This window comes from Nannobrachium achirus (genome assembly GCF_963921795.1).
Source record: "Nannobrachium achirus genome assembly, chromosome: 13".
NCBI lineage: Eukaryota > Metazoa > Chordata > Actinopteri > Myctophiformes > Myctophidae > Nannobrachium > Nannobrachium achirus.
Window position 1 is genome coordinate 25,218,127 of NC_137833.1, and position 24,335 is coordinate 25,242,461.

A 24,335-nucleotide genomic window follows, 5' to 3' on the forward strand; every position below is an offset into this window, starting at 1 on the left:
GGAGAGAAAGAGAAGAAAAAGAAGGTCCCCCGAGGGCTTTGGGGGCCTGCTAAGCAGCTTGCAAACAGCATCACGGTCCACATGTGCAAACATTTAAGATAGCTCCTCTTTGTAATGGGGTCACCACACAGCCTCTCTCTCTGGAATCATACAGAACTTCCTCTGCATTCTGCACAGCTGCATTAGGTAGAACTTCCCAGCACTATGGCCCTAAACTCAGGGAGGATTCTTTTAATGTTATAATAGTGTATTGTTCTCATTCCTTCCCTGTGTCCACAAGGTACTTGATACCTACAGTATACTACTTTAGCAGCAGTTATGTCAGCGCTGATTTAAGGCAGGAGAAGGGCTCCATCATCCTTAATATGCTTATTTGGTAATTAATGACAGCTACTGACCCCTTTGTCAGTGCATGTGACTAAATGAATTATATGACATTTTTTAATCTGCATTGCTCTTCTCACATAGATGTATCCTGTTCTACACCACTGGTAATGTTGGGGTCATTGTCAGGTAACCCATGATGTACAATATAGCCATGCTTCTATATTAGTGGTGGTTTCTCTACTCTAGTAGGGCCAAGAGTAGGCTACTGCTCACTGTCTTTTCAGTCATCTAATTGGGGGCTGCCCTATTATAAATCTAGACCAGTATATTGAAAATAATTGTATTTTTCAAGACAACACTATATTCGGGCGGCCGAGCTTCTAGTTTTGATAATGCCTGACACATTGACTAGAAAAGCTCTGTATTGGGAGTTGTTTTGTTTGTTTTCCTCCCTTTATTCTGTGCTGCTTTATCGAATAATTCTTTATTCTTTATGAGAAGACCAGCTCTGTTTGGAAAGTGCATATTCTTTGTATGTATTGTGTATAGTCAATGTTAATTGTGTGGTAAACATGTTTTACCACACTGACCATTTCCAAGAGTTCTCATTTTTTGGGAACATGGAGTAGGTCAGCTAGTTTACATGAAAGTTGTCAAACCATGGGATCATCCCTTAAGACTTTGGGACACCAGTGGAATGCAGTTAGCTTACCTGGTATTAGAAAACTAGCACTAGTCTGTCTGGGTGGGTGCCTGACAACCACAGCACAGACCATAATACTGGAATGTATCTCTCTACTCCCACCATGTGGATAACACCAACACATCTGTCTCTGTGTGTGTGTGTGTGCACGTGCGCTGTAAGGCCTTTATAACACATTCACCTCCCATATGCCTGTACATGTGCATCAGTGGGGAAAAGTTGAGCTTTGTCAGACCCGTTAAGGATGGCGGAGGGGCTATAGGAGGAAGTGACAAGAGTCTAGGGACTAAAATGGAAGGAGGGCCGGAAGAGTCTGGGTGAGATCTTTTATTTCAGGCACGGAAAGAGAGCCTCTTCCTTTGGTGGCGCCAGCGCTCTCTGCCACTGTTCCATTTCCTCTTCCTCCTGAAGACTCTGGGCTCCAGACTGGGGACTCTTCATCCGTTTGTCCTCACGGTCAGGGGTGTCGCACCAAATTCTAGGGCCCTGGGAACACAAGGATTCACTGCGGGGCCCCCATGAATGTTCTTTCATAGGGGTAGGGGGGTGTTTTACCCATTTAGACTGGGAACGCATTATTTTGTGCTTTAACTATTGAAGAATAGCAGATATACACGCTCACAGCTTGTATATCTGCTCACTGCGAGCTTGTAGGTCTGCTATTTTTGAGGAATCTTGAAAATGTGTGCAAGTCTGAATATTTCAAATCCTTCTAAGATTTTATTTTTTAAAAACCTGTTTCTATGTCAGTGGTGCTCAAACGTTTTCATGTGAAGGACCCCCAAAATGATATGTATTTGGTGATATGAACTTTTCATATCGTCCCATCCCTAGCTGTGAAAGGAATGATACTGACAGGACACTGACGCCAGTATCCTGGTCAGTATACCGTCAGTATCAAGTCACATGATATAAACCCCCACCCCCAGAGCACCTCAGTGCCCCCCTACCCCCTTTAAATAATACTGCTTCCAGCACCCTGGCCACTTCTCAGTATGCCCCCTTGGGGGCTGTACTGCACCCATTGAGATCACATCTACATACAATAGATGGATATACTGTAGATCAGAGATAGCCATGTTAGATGTTACCGTTGTATTCTATACCACTTCTGACAATGCGGCACTCTGTCAACGTCACGTCACTAGGATTAACAAAAAGATTGTTTTGCCACTAAAATGTCTTCCATACCGCACTTTTGTGCAATCCCCAACTTAACACGGGGAAATAATCAAGTTCACTTATCCCTACTTTTCCAGACCAGTGCAGGAACATTGTAATTAAGTAATTCTTTTTTTTTTTTTTTTTCAAAATTTTTATCCCACGATTTTTGTAACCCATTTTTTCACCCGGTGCCAATTGCCTAAGCTGTGATCCTGGGCTCTACTCTCCCTCTGCCAACCTGGGGAGGGCCCCGAACTGAGCTCATGCTTCCTTCAATGCATGAGGAGTGAGCAGGCCGCTTCTTATCACCTGACAGGGGGAGCTTCCCCGGTTGGACGTAGCGCATGGAAGGAACACGTTATTCCAACCAGTTCCATTCCCCTCCATCAGGCGCCCCGGCTGGCCAGGGGGAGGCTTTATAGAGACCAGGATTACTGCATGTTTTTGTGAGGGTATCTACCCTAGGAGACACGGGGAGAACATGCAAACTCCACACAGAAAGGCCCTTTTGCCAACCCCACCTAGGGTGTGGGCACTGATGACGCGGAGGAGGGAACACGCCCCCAGCACCCACAGTGTCCCCCGGCGGGAATCGAACCCAGGACCTTCTAGCTGTGAGGCGACAGCACTACTGACTGCGCCACCGTGCCCCCTTAATTAAGTAATTCAATCGGAATGTTACCTGTGGGTTCAAAAACAACATGCCACACACACGCGCGCGGTTCCTTATAAATCACTTTTCTTTATTTAAATCAGCGTTAGGCAGTTATGCTATGAACAATAAAGGAAAATAAAACAAAAAGACAGCAACAGAGGAAAATAAAAACACATTAAACATGAGAGATCCAGTTAACAATAATTGCGCTTGGCACTGGATAGAAGTTCATGAAAAAAAAAAAAAGATTTTTTTAAAACAAAAAAATATACATATATCAGACTGAATAGAAGTGCCTCCAATATACATTATGCCAAACCGTTGTGAATAAAGACCAGGCAAACTTAAATACTAGTCTCAACAGCATCTCCACATCAATAAAATACCTTAATTTCTCTCCATGATGTGGTACTATAATCGACTTCCTGATCCATCGAACCTCCCTCGCTCTCTACACGTCAGTAGATCTTAAAGAATATAATAGGTGAAGTCCTATAGCATACCAGACTCCATAAAGTTGCTACAACTGCTTACAACAGTCTCATTCAGTTGAAGATCTGCAAACGGTAGCGCAAACGAGACCCAAAATAGCCCTCCGGTCCCCCTACCCCTGAACTCTTATATACTGTACCTCAAAGTACCGTCACACAAGCGATGTTCACACGAGCTTGCGTGCATGTTTGTGTGTGTGTTTATCTTATCTGTCCCTTATAAACCATCATCGCCATAATTAATTCTTCATAAAAACATGGAGGAACTTCTTTTTACCACAATGTATTGTACTCCATTTACAATGGTAGTAGTGCACAGCAACGAACAATAAAGAAAAGGTAAAAATAAAAAAAAGAATTAAATTAAAGACATCTTGAACACATATGTCCAACAGAAGGAAAAAGAAAAAGATTCCTCTCCCTGGGGAAAAAAGAAAAGAAACGATCATGATATCCTATATAAAAAGAAACGGCATATCACTCCTCATTCAATTGGAATCTGTTCTTATGCAAGTGAAAGCGGCCTGTGGCTGTTTGTGGTGCACCCTGATTGTGATACTGTGGAGGGTTACAAGCAGGACAGGAAGCTTACTTCTTTTGTCTAAGCCACAGAGGCACTGGGGAGTGGGGACATCCCAAACGTCACCAGCAAACCAAAAGGGAATAGATTAATAAGCGTAGAATACAGCCTCTGAATAACGGCTGATTAGAGTAGCTAACTAGAGTTGACTAACTCAGTGTTTCTCAAACTTTTAGATTTCAAGGAATTCTTAACCAAAGGGACCCTAACGGGTCCATTTGTTTCCATGTGAATACTGTCAAGCCAATTTATACCCCCATAAAGGAACACACAAAGTCCCTGGAATCCACTTTGAGAACCACTGGACTAACTGACCAAACAGGTAGGGTTTTAGAACCTAAAATGAAGCCAGAATCATATCTTAGCTTACCAAAGAATACAATGTCACAGCCACAGCTAAAATGTACCTGCCTTTGGCTTGCTGGCTGGCGTCTGTTTCCCACCCTGATTTATAACCCAATCAACCTGTAGTAAAAGTGAAATATGAATAGAGTGTATAGAAGACATCTCCCTTCAACGCCTAGTATCAAGGGAGGGAGGGGCTTGCACGCAACCTGCAAAGAGGATTGCTTCTCACAGGCTGGCGTGCAGGACGTCAGCCAACCTGGAACCAGGTGAGATAAGACATGGCTAAACTACACTCCATCAGAAAGGACAGAAAGAGTCAAGAGAAGGAGAGGGAGAAGAGGAGGGCAGTGATTGCATTACTTCACTGTCACCCCCCCTTCTCATGTTTTGGTAGCTACTGAGAAGTGAATAAAAGGAAAGATGGATAAGTTGATATATTCTGCGATAGGGAGAGGAGAGAATGTGTGTACTGTATATGTTGGTGTATGTGAGTGTGCATCTGTCAAAGCGTGATTTACACTTCGCTGCACGCCAGTGTCGCGCCCCGGAAATCTCAGAGCTCACAACGCGTCAGACTCGGAGTGTGACATGTTGCGAGCTTGTAGATTAGATATTTCTGGTGCGCAGCGCCTGCATGCAACCAAGAATAACTCAGGCTTCAGAGCCAGGTGGTGCTTTATCTGACAGTAACTCCTAGCTTCTCCAGCACGCGGACTCCCTTCTCCTCGTATTCCTCTCTGGTAAGCCAGAAGTTGTCCTTGTCCTTCATGATGTCCGCGAGCACTGCTCCGCCCAGGAATACCATGTGTTTACGCCTGGGAGGGTCCTCGATGCGGATCTTGAATTTCTGCAACATGGAGAGATGAAGACTTTGAGTTGATTAAAGAGAAAAGACAGAAAGGCAGTCACACAATTCTTCATTTCAAAACCACCATTTCATATTGACTCAACATCTATGCTTTCTTAATCTTGTATAAAACAAAACAAAAAATGTACGCAAACTGAAATGAATCATTTACAGTAATATAGAAAACGTTGACTTCTTTTCTAAAGCCCCATCCCTTTTAATTTGGGCTATTAATTACTTCTTAGGAGCATTTGAACTTTCCCCAAAAGGACAGTTGTCACACCAATTGTAGACCCATGTCCTTAGCGCCATCTGGTGGCTGTATGACCATGCCACATTGATTAAGGCCCACATTCAGAGGACATTGGCCATAAACAAGTTTATTTGCCTTTGCAAAGTTATGAGGATCAGGGATAACTGTGATACAGTATTCTAGTCAAGTTAATCAACTAAACAATTTCTTTAAGAGTGATCCCAAATAGCGTTAATATCCAATATTGATTAAAAAGAACCAAACAACATTAGTATTCGCTTCCAAATTAGCCAGAAGAATGAAAGTGTAGAGGTGGTGAGAGGATGGAATTGCATCCACACCATGGCAAGACCTTTGTTGGACACATGGTTCTACATTGTGATTATCATATGTGCATGGAATAAAGCTAAGTCAAATCTCACGACTGAAACATTTTGTCAGGCCAAGTTGTAATCTATTTGTGAAACAGCATGAAAGGAGTCGCCCCACACACTAGAGCTCTGTTTCTTAAACAATTGGCACAGTATGTAGAATGATTATCATGCTAAATCAGTATGTTCCTGCTGTTCTCATCCAATTGAAGAAATTGAGGCTTCAACCTTTGCTTTTATGAAATAAAACACTCTTTTATCTATTCTATTGCTAGTTTGACAACTCCTCATCTTTAATCTAAAAATAGCTATTAACCGAAAATAGGTGTGCGACATGTAATCCAAATGACTGAAATCAGTCGTGGTGACTGAGAACTTTAATTGATGTACCGGTATGTGTTTTGAAGCAGTCTATACTTATCCATTTGTGGGTCGCGGGTCCCTTAATTCTTTGTTTCCTACATTTTGTTTTGAATTATTATTATTATTATTATTATTTCAAGACATAAAAAAATGACCCCCCCAGTAAATGTAAAAAAATGATATTACATAAATCAGAAAACAAATGTTTAAGTAGTGAAAATAGATGATTTACAAGTTCACAACGCGGCACGAAGCGTCGCAAGCTTGTAGATCTCCCATTTTCACTAGTTTGGGTCCGGGGCAAAAGTCTAATTTCCCTTCTGGGTCTTGAGCTAAAAGGTTTGGGGACCTCTGCTTTGGACTCACCGAGAGCTTATCCACATCTCCTTTGAGAACCCGCTCCAGGTAGAGCTGCTTTAGTTCCCTCTCCAGCCGAGACGGCAGGCCAGGGTACATGGTGGAGCCCCCCGACAACACTATGTGTTTATAGAACTCAGACCTGAGAGAGAGAGAGCACAGATGATAAGATTATACATTCAAATACCCAAATGTAATAGTATTTTGTGTCTAAAGTGGGATGTGTGGCTGCAGGTAAAGTACATGTGTATCAGAGTACCCTGAGTGCCTTTCTGTGTCTCTATGCTAATGCTTACTGCTTAGTGGTATTTGTGTATTTGCATCGGTATTGCAGACCGCAGGCGATACAGGGGCTTCCTCCCCTGTTTTTTTGTTAACGTTTATCATTATCCAACGTAATCATGTTACAGCAATTGAAAGGATACACCATCATACAATTTCAATTAAACATCACGTATGTTAGTTGGACTCCTAAAAATATGAGTTGAAATACATACTGTATGGCTGCCACAACGAGGACGCTAATGTCACACACACACACACACACACACACACACACACACACACACACACACACACACACACACACACACACACACACACACACACACACACACACACACACACACACACACACACACACACACACACACACACACACACACACACACACACACACACACACACACACACACACACACACACACACCCCAGAAAAGGTTTGCACCAACCAAATGACTTTATGCAAATTTGAAAGAAAAGAGAGAAGTCAAATGAAATAGCCAGGAAGCTTAGATCTCATTTCTTCATTCTCTCCATCTCTCTCTCCATTTTGCCCTACCACTGTCTGGCTTTGTAAAAAATAAGTTAGAAAAGTTAAACAATGATTTGCCGTTAGTCTAGACTCCAACAACAAAATTTAGCCTGGATTTTAACTAGAAACAATCCATATAATCATTGCTGATACGACTACTCTGACAAAGCTCACTCACTACGCTGAGGAAGCTAGCACATGCTTTTATGCATTTAATGTTATCTGAATATGCTCCACGGAAATTACCCATTTTAGCACACCCTTCAGATGTCTAAACTAGAGTCTTCAATTAAAAGAACCATTGTTGTACATGGTTTCACTGTTGGGGAATCTCCCGGGCCAAAAAATAGCCGATCTACAAGCTCACAACGCGTCACGTTGCGTTGTGAGCTTGTAGATCTGCTATTTTTTTGGCAAATGTTCTGCCCCAGGATAATGGATTTTGATTATCGCGATAATATCGTAAATCGCGATTTCTTTTGTCACAATAATCGTGATATGACATTTTCATATCGTCCCACCCCTACTCTTGACCAGAGTGTGGAAAGGGAACAAACGGAGGCCACTGCGAGTTCCATCGCCAAACCACAATTTCAAACAGACTCCCACTTAGGGAGACCATTAGAGAATATTTTTAGCATGGCGTGGCTGTGGACCGCTGCTATATTAAAATATACATAGAGCAAACATTGATATGCATGTTTCTGTGCCTTATTGCCTTTGATCTGTATGTGTGTGTATGTGTGTGTGGGTTACCTGGTGTCTATGTCAGCTGCGTGGATGGTGTTGAATAGCAGTTCGGCCACGCCGACCCCTTCCACGTTGATGAGGTGGGGCTGGAACAGAGCCTCAGGCGCCTCAAAGCGCTCCCCTCCTACCTTTATCAGCCTACCATCAGGAAGCTGGAGATTGAGGTCGAGAGCAGAGGAAGGGAGGAGACAGAGGATGTGTCAGTGTAAGAGGTTAAGTTAGTGGACCATGGTTATTATAGTCAACTCAATTTAACCAATAATGAATACTAGATGTGAATTATAATTATTTTATATTACTCAATAACAATAACTAAGTGAAACTATTTTTTTACAAAACCAAATAAGATTATACAGACAATGTCCTTAGTTTTCATCGTTGTCATTTTATTTCAGGCATACATCTAGTATTTTGGGTGCACCTGACAAATACCTCATATTAAAACCAAACCTAAATGAAAGTGTAACTAGTGAAACATGCTAAGCTATTAAACATGGACTGTATTTATATCACTAACGTGCAATTCAAGGATTGAACAGGGAACCTTCTAACTAGCAAAAAGAGCGATAAAATGAGAGTTCATGTCAATAACAGAGTTAGAAAATTAAGGATCAGTACATCGTCTACTGGAATGGTTGGTTCTCAGGTCAAATGAACTCCTCCCAGAACATTTGGAAACTTTGGTCAATTATTTCTCCCCTTCAATAATATACCAATGGGTATTGTATTTTATATCACTATCATTGTCGTTGATTAGTCACCTTTACAACGACGTATAACTTTTAAGGAATGTGCAATTGTGTATGTGTAATGAGCAACACAGATAAACATGACGTGTGGGTAGCAGCCCTGGTTCCATTTCCAAACTTAGGACCGGGTCCTGTGTGGCTGGTGAAGTCAACAACCCAAGAAGACCGGTTCCTCAACCCATGTTTCACAGAGGAACCATAGGTCGTTCTTCCTGAGATTTACAGCCAAGATTTGCACAACGGTACCACAGACAGATCTCTGTCAAAGTTTCAGGACCCATTCGTAGGTGCCAGACAGTCACACACCTGTGACTGGTACACAGACTACACACCTGTAGGTGTGTGCTGGCAGGTCGCCTAAAGTGAGAGCGAATACGAACAGAAGCATATTGAGGGATTTTGCACGATTCCACGATTCCATCATTCCACGACTGCACGAGCCTTAGAAGTTATACCTCGTTGTAATTAAGGTGACTGAGCAACGATAACTATATAAAATACAATACCAATTGGTATTATTGAAGGGGGAAAATCATCTTAAAAAGTTACGTTTCCGTACTTTTTTTGAGGAGTTTATAATACACATGAGGGATCATCTAGGTGTAGCCTATATATTAAGTAGAGGCAGTGCATGTGTGTGTGTGTTTCCATAAAAAGGCTTCATTCAGCTGTGGCCAGAGGGAGGAAGTGGAAGGCAGCCCAGCCTCCACCGCACTGTGGCCACACAGGAAATGATGTCAAACTCAGTTCAGGCCCCTTCGGCCAGAGTCACATTGCCCTCCTTGTTTCACCACGCGCACCAGCGTGCACACGCTCTCACTCAAACACCCACAAATATACGCATGCACAGTACACTTCCCACCTACTCAAATGTGCAGCAGTATGACACACAGTGCAATTAGACATTATGCATTCGACAAGAGGCCAATTTATGTGCGTTGTCGAATGACCGCTTCGGGGTGACTGTGTCGATGCCACTCACATTGATACATTTTCAGTTAAAGATACATCTTTAACTTAAACCCAAGCATAAATTAGGCTTAAGCTTAAGGCAGTGACATACACAGGTGTTAGGAATTGACATTCCTCAGTCTCCTCTAGAGATAGGTATGTGCGTTTGTGAATGTGTGTGTGTGTGTGTGTGTGTCTGTGGGGGGGGGGGGGGGGGTGTAAAGAAAAAAGCAACCCTATGGAACAGAAATTCACCCTTGTTATGTTTCGGTAACAGCAAAACAGCTAGTCAGCACAGCTGTCCTGTCCTAACTCAGCAGCTTACAGAGTCAACACAGGACATGTGGTTTTCTTAACCCCCTCCCCACCCCCTCCCTCACAAATTGTCAGGTTTGGTTACTTAAAAAATACTGCCACTTTTCAAATAAAAGCCCTGAGGGAGGAGTTGGAGGAGGGGTCATTTTCCATCATGATTCTATTTTGAGCTCAACATGAATCATAATAAAAAGCCTTTTGGAAATTAAAATCCCCCTCAGGCTTGATATTGGAAATGGATTGCAATTCTTGGTAAGGAGGGGGAAAAAAGCATATCCAACCCCCAAAACAGCTGCTGAACACATCTGACCATATATGGAGGTTTCCCCTTTTCACTGGGTAAATGGGGAAGGAGAAATCTTGTGAAAAACCAAGCTGAGACATGTCATCTACAGAATGTCCATGAGAGGGCAGCAACGCAGCCTCTGCAATGGCAGAACAAACACTGTCTGATTACACCTTATCTTGTGCTTGTGCAGTGTCTAATCTTCTAAGAGGTGCTTTGGAAATACTTTTATCCAATAATTATGCATCTCTGTGTGTGTGTGTGTGTGTGTGTGTGTGTCTGTGTGTGTGTGTGTGTGTGTGTGTGTGTGTGTGTGTGTGTGTGTGTGTGTGTGTGTGTGTGTGTGCGTGTGTGTGTGCGTGTGTGTCTCAATGTAAGATGATATGCATGAATCCAAAAAGTCAGACTAACCCACACTTGCAAACTGGGCTGGCAATGGCAGACTTAAAGGAGTCATCCAGACCAAAACACATATAGGGTTAAATCTGCCTTTTATCATACCCCTTCATACCTGCTTTAGTCGATTTTTTTCATAGCTGCCCCTGTTGCTAGATTTCGGCTGCCCCTGTTGCTAGATTTCGCGGGCTCTCTCATAACTAACACAGTGGATTGTCCTTAGGCTAGTGCGGTTATTTCTTTAGCTTCAAAGTTAGTATTTTTTATTGGATTGTGTTTACACAACGTCCTGAGACCAACCACACCGCTGGTTTGACCTCACAGGCACCCTTACTTGTCAAACAGACCCCTCCCTCCCCTCCCTTTCAAGCCTCTCCTCTCCCTGCTCTGGTACAGAGCAGAAGCCGTTTGACAAGTAAGGGTGCCTGTGAGGTCAAAACAGCGGTTTGTTTGGTCTCAGGACTTTGTGTAAACACAATCCAATAAAAAAATACTAACTTTGAAGCTAAAGAAATAACTGCACTAGCCTAAGGACAATCCACTGTGTTAGTTATGAGAGAGCCCACGAAATCTAGCAACAGGGGCAGCCGAAATCTAGCAACAGGGGCAGCTATGAAAAAAATCGACTAAAGCAGGTATGAAGGGGTATGATAAAAGGCAGATTTAACCCTATATGTGTTTTGGTCTGGATGACTCCTTTAACAGGAATGTTTCTTTAAGTCCAGATTCATCAAGTCTGTAAGGGATCTAATGCAGACTAACGACTTCCAGAGAGTCAGTTTGGGTGCAGACTTGGATTTTAAGCAAAACATGATATTGTATTGACACATCCTAACTATTGGTAAAAAAAAAAAAAGAAGGCAAGGAAAAAACATTTTATGCTAACACACTAGCAATTGCAGTGACACTTAAATTGGTTATAATCAAGTGTGGTATTAAAATCATTGTACCAGTGAACTGTACGGTCATGAAACTGTACCTTTTCCTATGTAAACTTCTAATAAAGTTTTCAATCAATCAAAGTCTAGACTAGTCTAGACATTTGGATTGACATGTGCGGCTTGATGAGTGTGAGTGTTGGTGTGTGCATGCCTACCGTGTAGGACTCCACCAACACAGTGGTCTCCAGGGCAAGTTTCTGTTCCTGTTCGATGTTGTATCCTACATAGCACAGCTTCTCCTTCATCATACGCACTGTCTCAAAGTCTGCCGAGTGGTTGAAGGCGTAGCCCCTCAATAACAGTAACTGTACCAAGAGATGAGATGGCGATTAGCAGATTAATCTAACAGATCATCTAATATGCCATTACATTTGTATAAGTTAAGCAGCATTATAAACCTTCGCTAAATTTCATCAACAGTGTATAAGGGTCAGAGCAACAGTGTTCCTGTGTTCCCCGATCACATAAGAAGAAGAACAAGAAAGGCATTCTCTCGAGACAGAGTCTGTAGCTAAGAAAAAGGATCGACCTTTTCTTTGACGATGTCTAGCCAGATTGCAAGAAAGGTGACAGCAGCTAATAGAAGAGATGGAAGGAGATTTTTCTTTTCACTACTACCCAACAGATTCTTCGGATGTACCTCAAATTGATGGAGAGGTTTCTAAGAGCCAGGCCTGGTTTTAGCAGTTATAATCAACATATAAATGATTTGTTGCCACATCCCAGAGTTGGCTTGGCTCTGATATAGGCAGGCACATTGGGATTAACTGGTTGGCACGTTGGGGTGCCCCAAATTGAGTTTCATGCCTTTTGACCTTGTTACCTTGATGAGGTAGCGGGTGATGTCCCTGCCTGCGATGTCTAAACGTCGTGTCAGATGGGGAAGGCTGAAGCCTTCGTACACTGGACAGATATGCGTCACGCCGTCGCCTGAATCTACTACCACACCAGTTAGAAGACCTGAAAAGTACATTTACAATGTACACGTAAATGAGTATATTATACACACAGACAGATAGTCCCCTCAACACAAGATACGCATTTATACATGCATACAAGACAGACACACACACACACACACACACACACACACACATAAGCGCAAGCACACACATTAATATTATACACATGAACAGGTACAACAATATATACACATATACAAGTTCAATCTCAAACACCAACTAGGTGTTGGCCAGGTTGGGTGGGTAAATAAAACGTAGAAGCAAAGATAAGCTATCTAATGTAATAATTAACCAGACAGCATAAAGACATTCCAAATGATATTCAGTGTTTGTTTTATCCTACTGGAAGTGGCAAATTGGGGGTCAATAAGATGTGGAGCACAAGGAGTTTCACATAATTTGTAAAGCAGAAACATATCTTACGATAATATGAATTTTATGTAATTGTATTGTTTCATGTTATTGTCCTACAGTATGTGGCAAACCCCACCCATGTGGCACCAAGAGTAAGTTGAGACAATACAAAAAACCTTCTGATCACAAGCAATCTTGCATTGCAAAAAGAAAAAAAGAAAAATAATAATCTGATCATTGTTGTTAATAGGTCAAAGCGCTAAACATACAGCCATAAATTCATGTGTAGGCTTACCTTGAGCATACAACGTGAGCACAGCTTGTATAGCAATGTAGACGCCTGCAAACTGGTAGGTCTCGAACATCACCTGCAGAACAATGGATTTTCAAAACCAGACTGGAAAAACAATCTCTGTATTGAAACAGAGAGGGGGAATGCATAAGGAATAGACTAGATCTAAATCTCAAGTGGTATTTAATCCTTGTCCAGCAGAGCTACTATGTGAATGCAGAGATAATGAGCGTCTTACCAACTATAAGCGAACTCACCTCAATGATCTTCTCTCGGTTCTTGGTGGGGTTCATGGGCGGCTCAGTCAGCAGAATCTTGCAGTTGCGGGAGTCAATGTTGAGCTTCTCTGGGCCGAAGGTGTAGTCCCAAAGATGCTTCATGTCATCCCAGTTCCTGACAATACCGTTCTCCATTGGGTAGTTTACCTCCAGCATGGAGCGCAGCTCACTGGCCTCATCACCCACCATCAGGTCCTGGGAGTGGACAGAGCACAGCAGAGACAAGTTGGATTGATTATTGTAAAACCTTTTGGCACATTAGCCACCCTTTATACTTCATTTAGAACAACAGGGTTCTATACTATGTCTGATCCTTTCTTCCATCTACAGCCAAAGCAGTTGTCAGCCAAGGAGGGAAAGATATAGCTTAATTTGAAGTAAGTAACTTTATCCCCTTTAGCCTAATGTACACATTTAACAGGTGAAATTAATCTGAATGATTCCTCTGAAAAAAAAAAAAAAAAAAAACGTTCCCTTTTATATGAAATTACCCAGCATGCACAAGGCAGCGATTTCCATGCAGCTGACTTCAGGTGATCCATCAACTCTTGATCCTCTAGCTATAGCACAAGATTGTTTTAGCACCACCATTCAGACAGAAAAACAACAAAACAAACCAGCAACCGGCCATGCAAAACCTGGCAATGTGAACCAGCTGCAACGTAAACCATGTACACCAATTGATTAGCAGAGTGTTAGCCAGACAGCCAAGCATCTCACGTTCCACTGGGAGACATCAAAAGCCTACAGACGCCGGCCATTTTATGGGTTCACCCTGTGGGCTTTGGCACTGATAGAGTCCCAGTAACAGGCAACACGTCTGTGTGTTTTCAATAAAGGGAAGGGATGAAAAAAAAAAGGGAAAAAAACATGTGGTTTTGTCTCCTGCCTAGTGCCTTCAGATGTCTGTCTTGTATCCTGATGATGCGGACACCTCTGCTACAGTTTTAGCAGAAAACACTTTCTGAACATTTTGATTGAAAATATTATTATATTAATCTACGGTAGTTCCATTTAGGAACCTAATCAATAATGCAATGTAGTCTTAATGCATATAGTTCTTACTTGCTTAATAACCCAAGATGTAGCTAACCTGGCTTCAGTTTCCGCTACCTGAGGTCTGTGGAAGTGTAAAGTGTTATGATTATGAGGCCTAAAATAGCGTCAGCACAGAGGAAGGGGTGGTCCAGTATGTTAACAGAATGGCTAGAAGCGGCTAGAAGAGTGGAACTCATCCAAATTCTCTTTTAGCCCCTCCATCAATAACAGCTGGTCGACAATTCATCGCAGCTATTTCTGCCACACTCGCAGCCAGAGAAGAGGAAGTGCATTAGTGCAGTGTGTGTGTGTATTTCATGTCTTTATTTATGTCAGAGAAACATGAACACAGGTCTGTCAACAGGTCTGAAAGCATGATTTGTACATCTGGTACGCCCGTGTCCTGTCCACTGAATATAGCTGATCTACAAGCTCACAACGCATTCCAGCATTGTGAGCTTGTAGATCGACTATATTCGGTGCATAACTCAGGGTTGTTAAAACTTCTAGGAAAGGGTTAGCTCAAAACTAACAACACCCAAAACTTTATTCCTCCTAATTCAAACCAAAGCCGAGCTGTTGAACAAAAACAATGTGAGTGGGGGGGGAAAAAAACAGGTTACAAAAAAAGGGAAAACAACGATGGAAAGAGAGAAAGAGAGAAAGAAAGAGAGAAAGGAAGAAAGAAAGAAAGAAAGAAAGAAAGAAAGAAAGAAAGAAAAAAAAAACAGACAGACAGACAGACAAAAAATTAAAACTTTGGTAGAGGTTCAAACATGATATCAGGCAACCCGGGCATGGACAGGAGGCGCACACCAACCTGCACTTACCATCTTCTGGGGGTTCTACTTCATCATGGGGGGGTGGGGGGGAGGGGGAGGTGGACAGATATAGATAAAAATATAAAAACACAACAGAAGTAAAAGAAAAGATTGAACAGGGAGGAGACAGAGATAGGACGCATTCAAACTAAAAGGCCCCACAATAACCTCTGGTGGTGGTCCGTAGATATTGCAGGTGGTCCATGGCCATGCATTCAGAAAATCTTTTACTATTATTTTTATATCTTTTATTTATTTTTTTAACAAAATTGTAATAATTTTAATTAATTTTTTTAATTTATATTTGCTACTCTTTTTTGTTTGCATGTGAATAATATTTTTAGAGAGGACTTGGGCAGTCTTGCTTGGTCCAGAGAAATGTGTCTATATCCTACAACAATGTTGTGCTTCTTGGCAAATTATATCCCTGCTCTGCTTTGTAAACGGACACTATTGTGTCGGGCGGGTCTAAAATGGACCCACCCGACGATATAGTGGTGGTCCCCACCCAGGTTGGTGGTCCCTGGGTCAGAATCAGTTGAAAACCCCTGACCTATGCTATACTGATCAACAAGAAAACTACCAAGTCAACAATGAGCGGATCCGATGTGGGCCAAGGCCATCTCTAAAGCCCATTTCAAATGTAGTTACATGACAGTGTCACTTGTCAAATATAAATGATTTTCGGCGAGTGATATTGCCGTGCAACAAAGTAAAGATCAGGATAACTAGCAGTCCTTCACTCTTATATCGGATACCATCTGGTGAAGACTAGGGCTTCCCAATAAATCCCAAAATTACAATGTTGACTTGCATTTTCCAGAACAAAAGGCTGCATTTCTTTTTTTTTATCAAAAGGAAAGGTGGTCCCGATGACCTCCTGAACTTAAAGTTAACACTTAAAGTTACACTTCACCCATGTTCAACATTATGTTCGTATAATTGCTCCTTACTAATGCCATTTAAGATTTTAAACGTTTTATTTTCTATTGTTGCAAGAACAATGGCTTCCATTTCAGCATGCTAACTTTCCAGGAAAAGAAAGGCTGTATCTTCCATTTGCTTGGAATCCCCAATGATGATGTGCTAGGCAAATTACTGAACAATTATACTGAGATCAAGGTTGAAAATGGGTGAAGTGTTCCCTTAAGCTCCATTTAAAACTTTGTGCTACTAACTATGGCAGCAAAAATAGCCAATCTTCTACTCACAAAGAGTTTCTGTTACTGTATATCCACCAGAGTAAAATTACGGGGACCAGGCCTTACCTTGATCTCAATGTTTCCCACTTTGGCTGTGGAGCGAATGATGGGCCTCCCAACCAGCGCAGGGAAGATGTGCTCTGGGAAGTTGGAGCCTGCATAGCCACACTTGACAAACTAAGATGGAAGAGAGAATCAAACAGACAAGACATGAGGACACATGTTATGCTGTACGCTGATGAAATGCAGATTATATCAAGCTTGGGTTATCTTTTTTGTATCTGTCAAGTCTTTGTTTCATAAAAACTCACCCTAGACATTTTATTATGACCTACTTTCAATAAATTCCATGCAGGTGATTACTAAGTGTTTGAGTTTGGAAGCGCTTGTTGGAAATCACTCAACAGTCCTGCACACGGTAACTGGAACGCTCACCCCAAACCACAGTCGCCTCCGTTCTTTTTGCAGACCGCTCACCCTCAGCGGTTCTTGTATCCTTCTACCAGTAAGACTCACTAATCGGGAGATAAGCAACCGCCAGGTCGCATGTACAGTATATTGTATACACAAATTGGCCTTAGCAACCTCATCATGGTGGCGCTAGAAGAGGGGCATGTGAGAAATCAGGGGCAGAGGTTGTGGTTTGCCAGCCAAGGAGTGCGTGTGCAAAGTTTGGCATGGATAGGGGCAACGGTGCCGGAGATAAGAGTAGGGCCAAAAGTGTGACGTGACGTGACTGACAGACGGAGGGACTGACTGACTGGCGGAGGGACAGGCATAGTTTTATTGAGGATTACGTTTAGCAATACCTGGTGGCGACCGTTCTGAGGTTGGCGGATTTGACCCGGGGTGAGCGTGTTTTTGGGCGAGCGTCCTTGTATTCCTGTGTAACACCCGTTTCTAAATTGCACATAATTTAGGATGCAGCAGGAGGTTACGTTATTGAAAACGAGTGCTTCCAAACTCGAACACGTAGAAAAATAATCACCTGCATGGAATTCATTGACATAAAGTAGCTCATAGTCATAACAAGTCTACGCCTACGGTGGATTTTTATAAACTAAGATACCTTTTGGCCATGTATACTATATGTAAGGTCCTGTTTTCTTTGTATATTGTCTGACTATGTGAAGGTTCCCTAAAACTGTCAACACATCTCTCCACTACGGTCACCAATACCACTTCCTTCCTGTACAATAACCTGTATTTAAAAAGCTGCCCCCATGCACATACCTGATATGATACTTGTACGAGCCTGTTATGAATAAAACCTCTTGAATCTCAGTGGGCTTTGAATAACATTCTAGGGGCATAATCCAACAAATAACATAACCAAGTCAACTTTATTTTCAAGCAGAGAATAATAATAGAGCTGTGGGTTTTATTTAACTGCTGACTAAGGTTAATGTTTTAGTCCCCCTTACAGCACTGATTTTCTGTGAGTCAGTCACTAAATATAAACACGGGACGGTGCAAGGCTTGGACATTGGAATGACATCATTACTGATTCATTCCAATTGCTGAGAGATACAAAAATTCTTAATCTTAAAGGACACTTTACACCAGTGGTGGAAAAAGTAACTTTTACTTTTTTAAGTATCAATACTGCAATACAGAGAACGAAATACTCTGTTAAGTAAAAGTCTGGAATTCAAAATGTACTTGAGTAAAAGCACAAAGATATTGGTACCAAAATGTACTTAAAGTACCAAAAGCAAAAGTACTCATTATAGGCAGAATGTCCTATTTCAAGTAGGCCTATTCAAATGTATAAAAATCTACACGCTCACAATGCGTCGCATAGATCGGCTATTTTCAAAAGGTCGAAATGTATGTTTTGTGGTAATAATAAAAAATCTACAAAGTAACTAGGAGTAACTAAAGTTTTCATATAAATTGTAGTGGAGTAAAAGTACAATATTGGGATCCGAGATGTAGTGGGGTAGAAGTAAAATTACAATTGGAAGAAATACTCAATTAAAGTACAATTACCTCAAAACTGTACTTGAGTAAATGTATTTATAATTTACACCACTGCTTTCCACGACCCTAGTTTAATATATTCAACTTCCGTTTGCCGAGTCCAAATATTCAAGTTTTGCCACAGGGGGCATCTCATTCATTCAGAGCACTCAAGCAGAAGCGTCAATTGGGTATGGCAAGCTATGGCAGCTGCCATACCTTGGCTACAGGGGGAAATAATAAAATGTACTTTTCATTGTGCCTGTTGCTAAGGTATGGCAACATGACTGGTGTCTTGCACGGGGCGCGCGTGCAAGACACCAGTCATGTTGCCATACCTTAAACTGACGCCACTGCACTCAAGGAAGTGCTGTCTGTGTGCCTGTACACTACTTCATTGTGCTTTTCATTTAGTATGTATATCGAAATCATGCAGATCAAGGCCGTCAGTCAAAAGTCTGCAGTGACTTTGGTTATTATACAATAATAACTGACTCTGTGACCGTGAGATACGTTTGTATCAGTGCAGTTCTCACGTCGCCTTTCCTCTCCAGTTCAATATAGTGAAAGCAGTGTGCATCAAATGAAATCATAATTCTGAATGACACCGGATACGGATATGCAATGAATGGAGCACAGGAGAGCGATTGTACGTTGCTCAAATACGTGTTTCTATCACCACGTTCCATTTTTCACATTGACTACGGTCTTTAAATGTGTCTGTCTGGACATTTCGCAAACTGTGGGCTTGGTTGATAGCAGCCAGCTAGCTACCGTTAGCTACCGTGCTGTCAGCTAGCTATAGCACCGTTAACAGAACTGTCCTTACACCATCTCCACATTAATAAGCAGTTATTGCCAGTCAGGCATCAGCAGTGTGTTCTGTCTTCATCACATGGTTTAGAGTAGACTTTTTAGAGGCTGCTTAGCAAAACATCAGTTTAGTCCCTGAATGAGTGAACGTTACTCTGCTAAGCCAGTGGTTTTCAACCAGTGGTCCCCAGCTAAATGATGGAGAGTTGGTAACCAAATGGACCCCTTATAGATCTTTAACTCTTGAGTGTAAAATGAAACCAAATGTCATTTTAGGCTCTCAAGAGTTCAATTATTGTTAAATATCTGCATTACTCAATTAACATAAAATCAACACTATAGGCTATGTCTCTCCTATGCTATGGTACCAACATCATTACAGGATACAGCTTGGAATTGTGGATAGAATCTTAACCAAAGATGACAAAATAATACTACGTTTTGGGTCTGAGAGGCTAAATCTCATCGAATGGTGGTCCGTGGCTCAAATGCCGAATAAATAGTGGACCCCGACATGAAAAAAGGTTGAAAACCACTGTGCTAAAGATATAGCCACCCATTGACGCTAGCTTATAGCGTTAATGCTGACAGCATAGCTGCCGTAACACTTCCTGTTTCAGCGAAACGTTCAACAGAGCTGCACCAGTGGAAGAAAAAAACAACAACCGTTCAATATAGGGACTTTAGTGTCAGAATGTAACGGTTTATACGAATCTACTCACCCCGGTTCCGTTGTCGCAGACCACCACTTTCCTTCCCTGGCTGTCCATTTTTGCAAAAACCCAGTGGCCACCGACCGAACCTCCCTCAACTTTCTTCAGGCAAGCCGGAAGACACACCTACCCTACCAGCCACCAACAACCCTGCCGAACCGAAGGAAGGGAGGGGAGCTTTTTCGTTTCGGCAGTCTATTATAGATCCCATGGGCCAAAGGGACGGTCACGCTGTGATTGGGTTGTTGGTTGTCGCCGGGCAACCAGATCCTGAGTTCGATGGGATCAGACATCAACAAGTATGGGTTGGTGGGTTGGTTGGTTGTTGGTTGATTGATTGATTGATTGATTGATTGATTAATTGATTGATTTTCCATTATGGTCATGGGTATTCAATTCATCAACATAGCATTTTAAAAAGAAATAACATACTACAAACTAATACCATGGGAATGCCCATTGCCCATATTTGGTAATGCCCATATATGGGCATGTTTTGACAGAACATTGTTGACTATCATGCAGGGGTCTCCATATATGGGTAACTGGTCCAATATACATCACTGGCCAGATGGCCAAGAATTGGCGCAACCTCGCCCTTTAGGGAGAGGTCGCATGTCGCCCTGAGGTGTCTTACTAGCGTTATAGACCACCTTAGAGACTCACACAATATGTCCATATAATATTGATGACATCAGGGATCTCCATATTTATGGGGCATACAAGGGACAAGGACGGAATGTGATGTCATAATGTGATGTCACAACTATGTGATGTCATAGGTCAGCTACAGACATTGAGGCTACCCTCTGAGTCTGAGGTGACGGTTTTCATTGTTACCTGCAACCTACGATCGCAACAAAACACTAAAGGAGAAAGGGAAAAACGTCAGCAGTGACTTACCTCCTTAGCTCCTTTCTACTGTATATGGGAAATTGCCTCCCCTCAGGCTAGTTTTGAAAGAAACAAGTGATTACATTTTTTTAATGAATGGTGTCAGGGGGCATTCCACATTTTGGTGGCAGATTAGTAGAATATATTTTCCTATGTTTGTTCTATTTGTGTAGTAGTACCAGATCGTCACTCCCTCTAGTATTGTGGTTCTGGGTGTCACTCACTTTAGAGAAGTGAAGTCAGGTAGGCCTCTGAGGGTATTGAGGGCACTGCCCCTTTGACTATCAAACTAGCAAAGTGTGTTGGGATTAAGTGGGTCATGGGCTTTAGGCCGAGAAGTAGTCGGATCAATCATTTGTTTGTTTCGGGAGGTCTGAACTGAAGCTCAGTTGTTATAGTGACATTGAGATAGATGTTAGAGAACCAAGAGGTGCATTGTCAAAGTGGCATTGAATGAGGACAGAGGAGGCAAATTCCATTATGAAATTGAAATATATACTGTACATGTATGCATGCAACACACTTGATTTAATTGACTGTGTATAACCAATGAATTAACAAGACTATACGTCTACGGCCCCTTGCGGCTGTGCTACTCCTTACACCCAACCAGATTAAAGTGCCATTAACCAACCAAATGCCACCCTGGCACCTGGTGGGGTAGCCTGGCACCTGGGTGGGGTAGCCTAGAGGAAAAGCCTAAATCACATCATTGTCCAGGAGCATGAAGGTGCACAGCAAATTAACCGTGTTCCTTTGAATTCCAGATCCTGTGACCAGACATCCTTATCAATTAAACAGGCAATCACTTAGAAAAGCCTTTTATTTAACTTTATATCTCTAAAAGTCTAAATCATTGAGGTTAAGATTTCTAGACATGCTTAATCATTTAAAGACCAAGCAGTCCATCTGCTTATGTTTACCCAGGTGTTTTTGAGTCAGGTTTATGGTTGCCTTATGTTCAGTAAGTTCTCAAGTGTTACACCATTGCACCCTCTTCTGGCCCAATGCAGTGTCTGCACAATAAAAAGGAGCTCAATCAAGGTATTTCAGAACCAGCATTGAGATAATTGTTTAGATCTCTCAATGGTTTGGTGCATTTCTTATGACTTATAGACTGAAGTTTCACATTATTACTCGGGTCCAAGGGGAGAACATGCAATCAACATTTTTGTGTTAACCCCAACCCATGACACTTTACATATGCAATTTCTTCCATGAAGTACATTTTCATCAGGAAATGCAATGCACAATTCAAAATAGTTAATTTTCTTATGCATTTTAAGTAGGTTTGATCATATCCCAAATTGTAATATGGTAGAAATATTGTGATATCACAGAAGTATCATGCATCTCAATATTATGGGAAATCAGCCCATGGCAGCTTAAGATACAGTTACAGTTTCTCAGTTTTTCAATTAAATTGAATTGAAGCCGACTGATGGACATACCGTTATTGTTTTTAGTTTTAGTTTGAGGTATACAGTAGTTACAACACATCCAGTTTGTTTTTAAAGTGTCTTTTTATGGTGTTGTTCATTTGTGGTGCAAGGTGAGCAGCAAAGTCCAACAGTCTGTTATCAAGGACCAGGTTTTCTTTGTCTGTATCATGGTCTGGTTCTTCTACCTGCATTATCCTGCAAACATTGGGTGGGATGTCTACCGTTTTCCCATAGCTCTTTGTAACCTCATAGCTGGCGGTCTGGTCAACCATCCTGGGGTTGATGATTAGCTTGTGGATACGGTAGTCATACTCCAGAAGAGGCACCCTGTAGACTTGCCTGAAGATGTCCACTCCCGGCATGTGGCTCCTTTCTGGCCTGTTGGACTGGCTTGCGTTTCTGGGTCCATCGTCAAACAACAAAAAGAGATGGGTCTCCACTTGAAACACAGAGGCTTCTGGATGCTTACCCTGCAGTTCCTCCATGAGCGTCCGCAGAGAAGTGTGGTTGTAGGGGATTAGCAACTGGTCCACATCAGCCAGAAGGACATACTGAGAAGTGTACCTGTTCCGGTAAATGCACTCATTCATGACACTCAGCTCACCATTGAGGTTAATCTCCCCACGCAATACCTGTGACCACCATGGCACAATCTCCAGAGTTCCCTCATCCACATAGTGCTGGAGAACCTTGTAGAAGTCCTGGCCACAGGTGGTGAGATAGAGAACAACCTTCTGTACTCCCAAAAGTTTGTACACCTCCATTGTCTGGATGAACTGAATGGCGTTGTTGTAGTCTCCATACACAGAGTTCATGCAGACGGTGAAGAAGACAGGGAAGTCCTTCTCCCTTGTCTCCTGGTGCTGTATTGCCAGAAATGGTCCTCCCACCACATGTCCATCATGGTGGTGGGTGGCCAGCAGCACATGCGTGGCGTTGCACTGCGGCACCGTAGGGCAAAGCACATCCCCAGCGATGTACTTGAAACCATAGTCAACACTATGCTTCCTGACGGCTCCTTTACAAATCTGTAATTCACGCTCCGGGCAACAGAACACACAATCAAGTCTCATTGGCTCCTCCGTGTTGATGACAGCAAGGACACGTGTGGATCCACCCATTCTGTGATCTCTGTAGGCAGCCATCATTAGATGTTCTGAACCCTCAACCTGTGTTAGGAGATCCTGCGTTGTATGGCCAGGGCAGTCATAGAGGTGCTGTGGAAACCCATGTGCAAGTTCATAGAACAGATATACTGCCGAGATGCATAGGGAGAAGACCAGAGTGGCTTTAAAGTTTGTCCACATCTCCTGTGTAGGTGAGTCCATGTTTACTGGATCTGGATTAGCCCCTTGTACTCTATAACAAGAGAGAAAACAAAATATGAAATCTCTGGCTCTGATGTTGGCTGTTAAGGACTTGCTTTAATGCATGAACTTATCTCACATGAAAGGAAAAAAAAATCTAAAAGAAAGTGTACCGTTATTACCTTCCCTAAAGCATTAAGCATTATTTGATTGTCATGTACAACCATAGCTATTGGACTTGGTTCTTACATTCTGCCAGTACTACGAATCATTTTCCCAGTCAGTCTCCACTTGGTCTGTCAGCACCAGATGACACTTATCCTCACCATCTATCAGAGATTTAGGGACAACAGCAAATAATGGTTGCTGTTGCCCAAAATCTCTGACTAAAAAATCTAAAAATCAATGAAGAAAAAAAAAAGGCTAGGAAAATCAGTTTGGGTAAATTGGGGAATTATACAAATACAGGGCATAACTAAATACATACATGTAAACTGGATGCCCATGGATTGAATGGATGTCATGTCATTGATTGTTTGAACATGAACATATCTGTTAAATGTATTAAGTCTGCACAATTGTAATATGCTCCCACT

The 24,335-nt window shown here is 42.1% G+C and overlaps 1 protein-coding gene across 1 annotated transcript; it reads right to left on the reverse strand.

Moving 5' to 3' along the window:
- Positions 1 to 2,920: 2,920 nt before the first annotated feature.
- Positions 2,921 to 20,246, reverse strand: actr2b (actin related protein 2b). Its single transcript, XM_080740349.1, has 9 exons — positions 20,106 to 20,246; positions 16,675 to 16,785; positions 13,527 to 13,742; positions 13,273 to 13,345; positions 12,485 to 12,621; positions 11,817 to 11,966; positions 8,030 to 8,175; positions 6,469 to 6,601; positions 2,921 to 5,115 (listed from the first exon to the last, which is right to left on the reverse strand). The coding sequence occupies exons 1-9, from the start codon at positions 20,151 to 20,153 to the stop codon at positions 4,945 to 4,947; spliced, it is 1,185 nt and encodes a 394-aa protein (XP_080596475.1). The 5' UTR covers positions 20,154 to 20,246; the 3' UTR covers positions 2,921 to 4,944.
- Between the last annotated feature and the right edge of the window lie 4,089 nt (positions 20,247 to 24,335).

Coding starts and splice junctions, on each gene's coding strand:
- actr2b (XM_080740349.1), bottom strand. CDS start 20,153: ATGGACAGCCAGGGAAGGAAAGTGGTGGTCTGCGACAACGGAACCGGG. Junction 16,786..20,105: donor TCTGCGACAACGGAACCGGG/GTGAGTAGATTC, acceptor CTTCCATCTTAG/TTTGTCAAGTGTGGCTATGC. Junction 13,743..16,674: donor TGGGAAACATTGAGATCAAG/GTAAGGCCTGGT, acceptor GTCCACTCCCAG/GACCTGATGGTGGGTGATGA.